General features: G+C 45.4%; 1 protein-coding gene across 1 annotated transcript in view; it reads right to left on the minus strand.

Annotated features, from left to right (window-relative positions):
• Window positions 1-4633: 4633 nt before the first annotated feature.
• The window catches only part of LOC146967081 (transcription factor COE3-like), a 71963-nt gene continuing 65549 nt past the window's right edge, over window positions 4634-11047 (minus strand). The window contains exons 13-15 of the mRNA XM_085762159.1: window positions 9034-9196; window positions 6470-6661; window positions 4634-4872 (exon numbers count right to left, since the gene is read on the minus strand). Coding sequence (XP_085618285.1) covers window positions 4634-4872; window positions 6470-6661; window positions 9034-9196 — 594 coding nt within the window. The remainder of the gene's footprint in view (window positions 4873-6469; window positions 6662-9033; window positions 9197-11047) is intronic.

Consider the following 11047-nt stretch of genomic DNA (forward strand, 5'->3'; position numbering starts at 1 on the left):
AGTGAACTGAGACACTGGGAGCTTCCGCTACAAACAAGCTTAAAATATAGACTTATTTAATTTTTTTCGGAACAATTTCTCATGTTGGGGCTTCAATACAAGACGGACATTACAGACGAGCAGCATGGAGGTATTTGGATGTTTTTTGGTGTGTCTTTTTGGACGAAGAAAAGTCGGTATCCATTCACAACCATTATATGGACAAATACGGCTGCTCTTCGGAGGACTGAGGAAATTTGAATTTTGGGTGAACTATCCCTTTAAAGGCCCCACATTAAAACCCAATGCTGGACTCCGATTGGCCGACAGCAGACAGCAGAGGTAAGTGATGTCACAGTGAGGAGAGCCAATAAGGTGAGCGGTCGATGCTGCATTCAGGTCGTCATGGTGAGAGTGGGGGGATTCGAACGCCTCGGGTGGTTTGGGGGCGTGGCCTCGGTGGATGAGGTCACAGCTCACAACCAGGAAGTTGAAGATGAACAATATTTACAAAGTGGGAAAAAAAAACTGCTGCAAAGCATGATGGGAAGTCCTGCTCCGCGTGAAGAGCATCCGAGGTATTTATCACCTGACAGGAAGACAACTGTACCCATGCCTCAACACAGTGGTAACCACGGCAACCAAAAAAAAAAGTCAACAACATTTTTTTTTTTTGTGAATGTAAATTTGTAACATTTTTCCGTAATGGGGCCTTTAGTAAAGGGATAGTTCAACATTTAATCAAATTGTTCCCATTGCCATAACCCCTATAGTCACAGCAGTAGGTTCGTTACCTTTAATTGTCGGTGCAAGCTGTTTTTAGAACGGAGGAGCAGAGCCGTGAGCTGCTCAGAGCTACGCTACGGAGGCTCATTATGGGATTTCTCAGTTGGTTTCCCTCATCAAACTCATCAAATACACAATCCAACAACTCCACAACGCTCTGGTGGACAAGTTGTGAGCTGCACATTCACCACGCTATGAGATAATAACACAACGTTACCACACAGAGTTGTTTTAGAGGGAAATACAGAGACTGTTGATGAAAAACTGTCCCTGAAGGCAACGTGCATCAGTGGTTTTACATCAATTTCCCTCTAAAACAACTCTGTGTGGTAACGTTGTGTTATTATCTCATAGCGTGGTGAATGTGCAGCTCACAACTTGTCCACCAGAGCGTTGTGGAGTTGTTGGATTGTGTATTTGATGAGTTTGATGAGGGAAACCAAGAAATCCCATAATGAGCCTCCGTAGCGTAGCTCTGAGCAGCTCACGGCTCTGCTCCGCCGTTCTAAAAACAGCTTGCACCGACAATTAAAGGTAACGAACCTACTGCTATGACTATAGGGGTTATGGCAATGGGCCAGTTTGGACAAAATGTTGAACTATCCCTTTAATGTTCCTCGTCTTTCTGTACCGCACGTGGAGGAAGTGATGTCACGGTGACATCATGGAGGCCCCGCCCCCAGAACACAGAGTAAACAGCAGAATAATTACAGAGCTGAAAGCACCTGGAGAAACAACAGTCCTGCTCATTGGCTGCTCCACAGACCAGAGGCCCCGCCCACTCAGAGCCACGCTCGCTCCTGAGTGGTCAGCTGCCGCCTGAGGCCCCTCCTCCTCTGAGGTGATTGGTGCTCATGGCTGAAGGGGGGAGGAGGGAGACGAGGGGGGAGGAAGGGCTCTTACATGGGAGGGACGACGAGGCCGGACATGGCTGGAGAGAGAGAGAGAAACATAGAGGTGATGAGACTCTTCATCATGAACTCATCTGTAGGATTCTGTTGCTTTAAAGGGACAACCAGGAGTTTCTATTTGGTTATAAAAAAGTCTGATATTAATGTGGATGAATCTCCGTTACCACTTGTTAATGGTCCATTTTAGATAAATCTATGGTTTTGTCTCTATGGTTATTTTGTTATTATTAGTGGTGGTGGAAATGCTGGGCGAGCCGACCAGCGTTTCTTTACTTTCGGTTTCGTGGCGAGTCATGAGAATAACGCCGCCGTATGAATCTCCGTTTATGGTGGGAACTACGACGGTATGTGATCGTCTTCCAACCTCTGACTTTAATTCTTGATGAATGAAAACATGAGTCTGTCTTGACCCGGTCAAAGAATTTCACGGTGCGGAGGCTCATAAATGTAGTGTGGAAACACTTCACTTTAACAAAACTCCTCGTTGTCCCTTTAAGAGGTCGCCATGACAACAGAGACAAGGACAGAGAAGACAGGAAGCAGAGACTGTTTTTCTAAAAGGAAACATGTTGAAGAAAAAAGACAAAACACTGAAGAGAGAGAGAGAGCGTGTTTCTAAAAACAGATTATGACTCGTGCTGCGTTGAGACAAGTCGGAACTTGGATCTTTCCGACCTCCGACTCGGAAAAAGTGCGATCGAACGCCACCTCAGGTCAGAGCTCCGACTTGGTGGCTTCGCCGAGAATCAGTCGTCTGACGTCACACAACAACCTGCACCGTGCAGAACCATGTCACAGTCAACGGTAAAACATCAATTAAATGCATTTAAAGGGACATTGTGTAACTTCTCCTGTTGTCTATTCCTGAAAATGGATCATTTGGTTCTTCAGTCTGTTTTTCATTAACCATTATAAAACGTTAAAGGTGAAATCCTGCGATCTGATTGGTTGTTAACCGTGGTATATTGAGCATATACCACGGCTACTATTCTAAAGCCTTATCACAGCGTAGGCTATCACTCCGCCTCAGGCACGTATGACTGGTATGAATGGAAGTTGTTGTCATGTATCCATGACAACGGACTGTTGCAGTCCGTAGCAACAGACAGTCGGTGTTTTTAGGATGTTAAAAATGTAGTAAAGTAGTGTAATTGACATGTTGAAGGTGAACTTTGACCTCCAGAGGGTTAACAATGGTAGAGGGGACTGAGCAGTGACAGAGCTACTTGGAGCTAACGTCTGGACAGCTGGGAACAGATTTTTATTCTGCTTGAAGAAAACTACATGAAATTGATTGCATATCCCTCTTTCATATTGTCTTTATTGGTAACCGTTTTATAAAAGCAATATATCCCTCCAGTCCTCCAGGTGGTCTCTGCTCATTCTACCACTCTGAGGGGGAACAACGCCCCTTAGAGTGGTAGAATGAGCAGAGACCACGGACTGGAGGGATATATTGCTTAAGTAATCCCCCCATCAACAAAGTGAAGTGTTCCTTTCAGCTCTGAATGAGCCGTTCATATCATTCATATCTCCATGGAGCGTTACACTGATGCTGCATTCACCTGCAGTCGGGCAGACGGCCGTCGCTAACAAACCAGATGTCATTTTAGTCACAGAAGTCCAGAGAAAGACGGTAAAAACAATACCACATCGCCATGACAACATATTGTCATGTGTATTGTTGTTTTGCCTGGTGCTGACGGACCACTTGTTTACATAGAGGCTTGTTTATGTCCGTCTGCCGTCTGCCCAATTTCAGGTGAATGCAGCATGAAAAATACCATTGAGTTGCTTGAGATATACAACCACAACGCTAGATGGGAGGAATTCCTACACAATGTACCTTTAAATGATAAAATACAGTTTTTGTGTCCTTTGTGATGTTTTTATGTCTCAGCTACATGAAGAACTTTGGATGTAAAGTTTGTCCTGGAAGTCAGAAGTGGGAAAGATCTGAGTTCAGACTTGTCTCGAACGCAGCGTTTGTCAACACTCATGATGTCACATGATCAGTGTTTATCACAACAGCAGAACACACTGTTGTTCACACACACACACACACACACACACACACACACACACACACACACATAGAGAGGGTGTGATGACATGTTGTTCCTCATTAGTTTCCTTTAACGACAAAATGCATGTAGCAGCACGTAGTTTAATTTACTAGCTCATTACACACACACACAGACACACACACACACACACACACACACACACACACACACACACACACACACACACACAGACACACACACACACACAGTTTAATTAAGTGGAGGCAGGAGTGTGTAAAACGACACTCGACTTGTTCAGACTCTTCACGTCTATAATCATCAATATCATCATTGATCTGATCAGTGGGATTTGACAACTTTATTAAAGGATCGACAGCTGGAGCCTTTACCACCATTAATCACACACACACACACACACACACACACACACACACACACACACACGGGCGCACACACAGAGACAGACACACACACACACAGGGTAGGTAACTTGAGTACTGTTAGTATTGCATGGAGAGTGACAGGCCAACGCATGTTTTATTCACTACAACCCACAGATACATCCTCTAAACACACACACACGCACGCACACAGGCGAACGCACACACACACACACACACACACACACACACGGGTGCGGTGGGTGTGTGTGATGTCAGTGTTTCTGACAGAGAGGTTTGTTGAGTGTTAAATATTCATGTTGCTCTCTGCCTTCACTGAGGCAGAAAGGCCACAGAGTGAGTGTGTGTGTTTGAGTGTGTCTGTGTGTGTGTGTGTGTGTGTGTGTGTGTGTGTTAGACTTCCACTAGGAAGCAGAGCCGATGAAAAACAGCAGCAGAAACAAAGTGACGATCATTTACAGTTAAACAGCTGCTTTCTGCTGCTTCAATCAGCCACTCTAACAACGCACTTATTATGATAACAACAATACTAAAAGTAGTACTGATAATAAATAATGTGTGTGTGTGTGTGTGTGTGTGTGTGTGTGTGTGTGTGTGTACCTTGCAGTCCGTTGTTGTTGGCTGAGCAGTTTGGAGGAGGAGGAGGGGAAGCTGGGGGTCGTACGACGGGAGCGAAGGCGCTCTTCTGTTTGACGGCAGCAGAGAAGGAGAAGACGCCGTGGGACGAGTTACAGTTGGACACGGCCATGGTCGGACTGGACGGGACGACTGCAGCACAGAGAAACCACAGACCACAGACCAGATCAGAAACCAGTTCAGAGACCAGAAACCAGTTCAGAGATCAGAAACCAGATCAGAAACCAGAAACCAGACCAGAAACCAGCTCAGAAACCAGAAACCAGTTCAGAAACCAGTTCAGAGACCAGAAACCAGCTCAGAGACCAGAAACCAGTTCAGAAACCAGTTCAGAAACCAGCTCAGAAACCAGAAACCAGCCCAGAAGCCAGAAACCAGCTCAGAAACCAGAAACCAGCTCAGAAACCAGTTCAGAAACCAGAAACCAGCTCAGAGACCAGTTCAGAAACCAGAAACCAGCTCAGAAACCAGCTCAGAAACCAGTTCAGAAACCAGAAACCAGTTCAGAAACCAGAAACCAGCTCAGAAACCAGCTCAGAAACCAGTTCAGAAACCAGAAACCAGTTCAGAAACCAGCTTAGAAACCAGAAACCAGTTCAGAAACCAGAAACCAGCTCAGAAACCAGAAACCAGTTCAGAGACCAGAAACCAGTTCAGAAACCAGAAACCAGCTCAGAAACCAGAAACCAGTTCAGAGACCAGAAACCAGTTCAGAAACCAGAAACCAGCTCAGAAACCAGTTCAGAAACCAGCTTAGAAACCAGAAACCAGCTCAGAAACCAGTCCAGAAACCAGTTCAGAAACCAGAAACCAGTTCAGAAACCAGTGACCAGTTCAGAAACCAGATCAGAAACCAGTTCAGAAACCAGAAACCAGCTCAGAAACCAGAAACCAGTTCAGAAACCAGTTCAGAAACCAGAAACCAGTTCAGAAACCAGCTTAGAAACCAGAAACCAGTTCAGAAACCAGAAACCAGTTCAGAAACCAGTGACCAGTTCAGAAACCAGATCAGAAACCAGTTCAGAAACCAGAAACCAGTTCAGAAACCAGAAACCAGCTCAGAAACCAGTTCAGAAACCAGAAACCAGCTCAGAAACCAGTTCAGAAACCAGAAACCAGCTCAGAGACCAGATCAGAAACCAGAAACCAGCTCAGAAACCAGTTCAGAAACCAGAAACCAGTTCAGAAACCAGAAACCAGTTCAGAAACCAGTTCAGAAACCAGAAACCAGCTCAGAAACCAGTTCAGAAACCAGAAACCAGCTCAGAGACCAGCTCAGAAACCAGTTCAGTACAGTACTTGCAGTAGTAGAACCCAGGGGCGTGTCCAGATATTTTTGAAGGGGTGGCCCAAGTGGGGCACCGACTTATGGTGGGGTGGCATGAAGCGTGACCATGAGTTCCTGCGCGCACACATTACGTACTCATGTATGTGCACACGCAAACACACAGGTTTTGGCCATACCCAGTTTTTGTCTGCAAAACTCATAAAAATTACTAACACTGCAAGAAAAACTAGACCTACTAGTCAAAATACAGGAGTGGCAACACACAATTGTGATAGAAAACCTCAATATTTAATTCTTGAAAAAAAATTACTTGACAAAAGGCAGTATAAAATAACGTATAAAATGACTCTGACTAAGCATATATAGTATATATATCATATACCATCATATTTTGGGGTGGCCAATCAGATTTGCAGTAGTAGTATTTACCTTGATACTTACTGCCGTAGGAAGAGTTGGCAGACGAGCCGTTGAGGAAACCCGGTGACGTTGCCACTCCCAGGTTCGGCATGCCGCTGTTGCCGTAACCGTTCATGCTGTTGCTTACTGTGTTGCCATAGTTACTCTGTTGGGGGGTGGAGCTCGGGACGTATCCCCGCGGCGACACACTGCTGGTGTTACGACTGTAGCCGACTGGAAGAGGACGAGAAGGAGGGTTAATGAGACGGCAGTGAACTGGTGTTCAGGGTTAGGGTTACCTAGGGGTGGGCAAAAATATCGATATGGCAATATATCGCAATATTTTGTATCGCGATACGATATCGATATATCGATTTTTTTTCAAATAATAAATCATGTTTCAGACGTAAATCCAGTACGACTTCCGCACCTCTGCTCCGCGAGGTGTCACTGTACTGCTGCCTCAGACAGTGTGTTGTTCATGCAGATATGTTGTTGTAACTTGCACTTGTATAAAATGGCATGGATAATTTGAATTACATTGTTTTGACTCAGTTTGTCCCATGAATTACCACTATCATCTGATGTACATACAACTTGGATTTTAAGATGCATAATGCCTTTTACATTTTTCAGTGAACTATGTAGAATATCGTAGAATATCGCGATATATCGCAAAATTTGGATATCGCAATATCGTATCGTATCGTGACTCAAGTATCGTGATGCGTATCGTATCGTGAGGTCCTTGGCAATGCCCACCCCTGACCCTCTCGGACCCAAAGGCCTGAAGTCTTTAAGGACCCGAGGCCTTTAAGGACCTGAAGACTTTGAGGACTTGAGGCCTTATAGAGGAACTATGCAAGTCGGTCTCTTTTTTGTTGCTTTGGTTTCTTTTTTTTCACTTTTTTCATATTTTCACTGTCATAAAAACTACTGCTACTCACCCCCCACCCACAACCCCCCGGCCATGTGCATTTGTTTTCAGCGAAGCCGGACAGAAGGAAATCCATGGAGCGATGTCTACCAGGTGGGTAATGTTTGGTACCGTTAACAAGAGATTACGGATTATGGGCATGTCTGTATCTTAGTGCCGTAAAGCAGTACACCGGGTCAGTGGCGCTGATCTTTCAAGCTTGGTTTTTGTCCAAGAGACCCTAGGGAGGAGGCAGAGAGCCTCCATTCTCCCTGGAACAAGTCATTTAACCATCACAACTACCCAGAAGCTGCTTCATTAAGATGCAAATCCTGCATAGTTCCTTTTTAAGGACCAGAAGACTTTAAGGACCTGAGGAGTTTGTGGACCTGAGGACCTTAAGGACCTGAGGACTTTAAATACCTGAAGATTTAAAGGACCTGCAGACCTTAAGGACCTGAAGACTTAATGGACCTATGGACCTGGTTGTTGAGGCCCCATTTTATTTCACCTTCTCCCCATGAGATGGACCCACCTACTGCCCATTTCTGAGTCCTTGATGGTATGTAGAGCTACCATACGTAAGGGATAATGTATAGTTCGGAGGTTGTTATGGAGAAATAAACCCCGACAGGTTTCATTCAACCTGAAGGGGTTTATTTCTCCATAACAACCGACCAACTATACATTATCCCGCTTATTACACGGTTTACGAGTGAAATAATTAATTTGAAACATAATTCTGATCAAAATACGACTTTCATCGATTTAAAATTGCATTTAGCGAATCTGCAAGACCGGTCACTTCCGCTGTTTTGCCGAGCCTCCTCCCGTTCGTGCATTTGAAGCCTTTGATAATCAATCAGTGGATCGATAGATTATCATACACGTGTTACGATGTGTGTATTGTGTGTAGTCGTATCTGTCATAAACAAGAGATTAACTTTACTGTTTACGGGGTGCGTTTGTGTCGCGGAGCCGCGGTGCCACCGAGACGAGAGGAGAGCTGTGACACCGGGTCAGAGGCTCTGATCAGCAGGTTTGGTTTCCAGCAGCGGTGTGGAAGGAGCCTCCACTCTCCTTGTAACAAGTTACAAATCATTTATCTCTAACATCACTATTAGTCCGACGCTGTTTAATGACGGTAAAAATGAAACACAAGGTAAATATCCTGCAGTTTCTCTTTTCTGTGCTGCGCTGATCAGAGCGCTGTCCCTAGCAACGGTCTGTTATACTTGACAACGGTCCGTTATACAGAAATAACAGACCGCAGAACGCAGCGCTGGACCAATCAGAGAGCAGCATTCAATAGAGCCGTGTAATAACCCATTATATGCTATGCATTCAAGTTAACTGCTTGTAATAGCTCACTATTTCTTGTATGCTTAGGCTGTAATGTTTGTAATGTCTGGATTACTCTTTCCAGTGTTTGTGTGTGAATGTTGTATGTATGTTGCATTTGTTATGTGTTTCTATTCTCTTTTCCTTATCCTTCTTTCTTATTTTTACTTGGGACCCCCTCGAAAACGAGGTGATACACCTCAAGGGGTTAATCCTAATAAAGAAATTTGAACACTTGAAGGACCTGAGGACTTAAAGGACCTGAAGACTCGTAGACTCTGAGGACTGGAGGAAACTAGTCGACTTCACCTGCAGTCCTTCTACCTGAGGGACTTCATGTGACTCTTACCTTGCGTTGTCTCTGAGACGTTGACAGCCAGCTGTCCGCTGAAGGAGTTAACTCCCATCATGCCATGGGAGGCAGTGTTGCCTAGCGACGGGATCTGGTTGTGGTTCCTGGGAACGCTGTAGAGAGCCTCGGCGATGTCGGCCGCACGCTTCAGGATGATCTCCTGCAGGAAAACGTCACAAAGGTCACACGATCGCATCACCTGAGGTCACCAGTGCCTCCTCCTCACTGGTTTCACTAGCCACGTTTCAGAAAGTTCCATGAACCGTTAGTACCCGCAACAAAGGGGCCGTCCACACGAACGCGGGTATTTTTGAAACCGTGTGTTTCTCTGCACGGTTTGGCCTTTCATCCACACGAAACCGCAGTTGTTTCAGCAGTCAAGTGTGGACAGGAAAACCGAGGAAAACCGCAATTTCTTGTCGACATTGTTCGACGTCACACTGTGTGAGGGTAAACAGTAAGTTGTATCCATGGAGACTAGTGGAGCTCTAGACGTGACCAGCTGATGGAGTCGCTGTTACTGCTGCTATTTAGCATTTAGCATTTAGCATAGCCATTGTTGTTTTTCCGGTATGAATTTTTCCAGCCTTGTGATTGGCTAAAATGGCCTTCCTGTTAGGAGTGCTATCGCCACCTACTGCTTTGGCATGTGCATGACATTGTTTGAGGCGGATTTTGTGGTTTCATGTGGACGGAGATATTTTTTATCACACTGGTGGTGTGGACGCGAATTGGGGCCAGAAAAGTTTGGTTTCAAAAATACCCGTGTTGGTGTGGACGAGGCCTAAAAGGTTCCTGTGGCCCGCTGTTGTCTGCGTTTCCACCGAGGCCCAAAGTCCCGGGGAGATTATGCAAATCACTAAATGTAGCCTACTAGTCTTAAAATTAGCTGATCAAGAACGGAACGGATCAGTCGGACGGTCGGTTGGTCAGCCTTAATCAACGAATCTGTGGCGGCCGAGTACTCTGATATCGGCTACAGCCCTAATTAATACAAAAAAAAATCAAACAAATCCACACTAAAAACAACCAAACAGACTGCTGCAGCTGGAATTGAATATACGGCCGGGTAAAACGCGGAATTGAGTGCTCAACCAATCAGAGGTGTTCAGAGCACAGACCACGCCCACCCACATAGTTCCTGAACCTACCGACCGGGGGGGGACTTTTCTACCCTGGAACTACATTTTGGTTCCTGTCTCTGTTCATCTTTCACTCTCTAATTCAGATAAAGGTTCAGTAAAATCAACAAAGCCCATGCTGCTGTGCGTCGGCCTGTAGGGTGAGCTCTCCACACGGTTTCATGTTTCATGTTGAGTCACACGCACACACACACACACACAGAGACACACACAGAGACATGCAGACAACATGAGAGCTTACACACACACAAACACACAAACACACACATTGACACACACGTACACACAGGTTATTATTGTAACTACAGTTGGATTTACATTCGTTTACAACCTCTGTTCTCTGTTCAAGGTTACTCTTTCATTTCACTAGACCTGTGTGTGTGTGTGTGTGTGTGTGTGTGTGTGTGTGTGTGTGTGTGTGTGTTTGGGGCGATTAACTGGCGGGTTGAGAAGCGTGTCGGAGAGGGAGTCAGGAGGATGGAGGAATATAAAGCTCCCCTCCTCCATCAGTGTTTCAGGAGGTTCTGACTCATAAACCTGCAGCAGCTCCGTCCTGCTCGCTGAGCATCATGGGACATTTTTTACCCTTTTTTTTTTAAATTTTTAACAAGAAAATAAAAACACCTTCACGTCTCCACACGGACGTAAAGTCAAAGTTTTTAACTTTGAGTCAGATTCGATCAGGTTCAGCTTCTGTCTTAGTCCTGAAGGCCCCAGGTGAGAGCTTCCCCTGGTGGCCGGTGGCGGTACTGCTGCTGGTTAACAACAACAAAGTGGACAGCTGGACCTCGGGCCAATGGATACACAGCTGTCCTCTAATTGGGCAGTGGAAAAACTGACTTACATGGCAAGAGGACAAGTCGAGGACT

Source organism: Trachurus japonicus, chromosome 19 (assembly GCF_045865225.1).
Source record: "Trachurus japonicus isolate A0001 chromosome 19, Traja_1.0".
Lineage (NCBI taxonomy): Eukaryota > Metazoa > Chordata > Actinopteri > Carangiformes > Carangidae > Trachurus > Trachurus japonicus.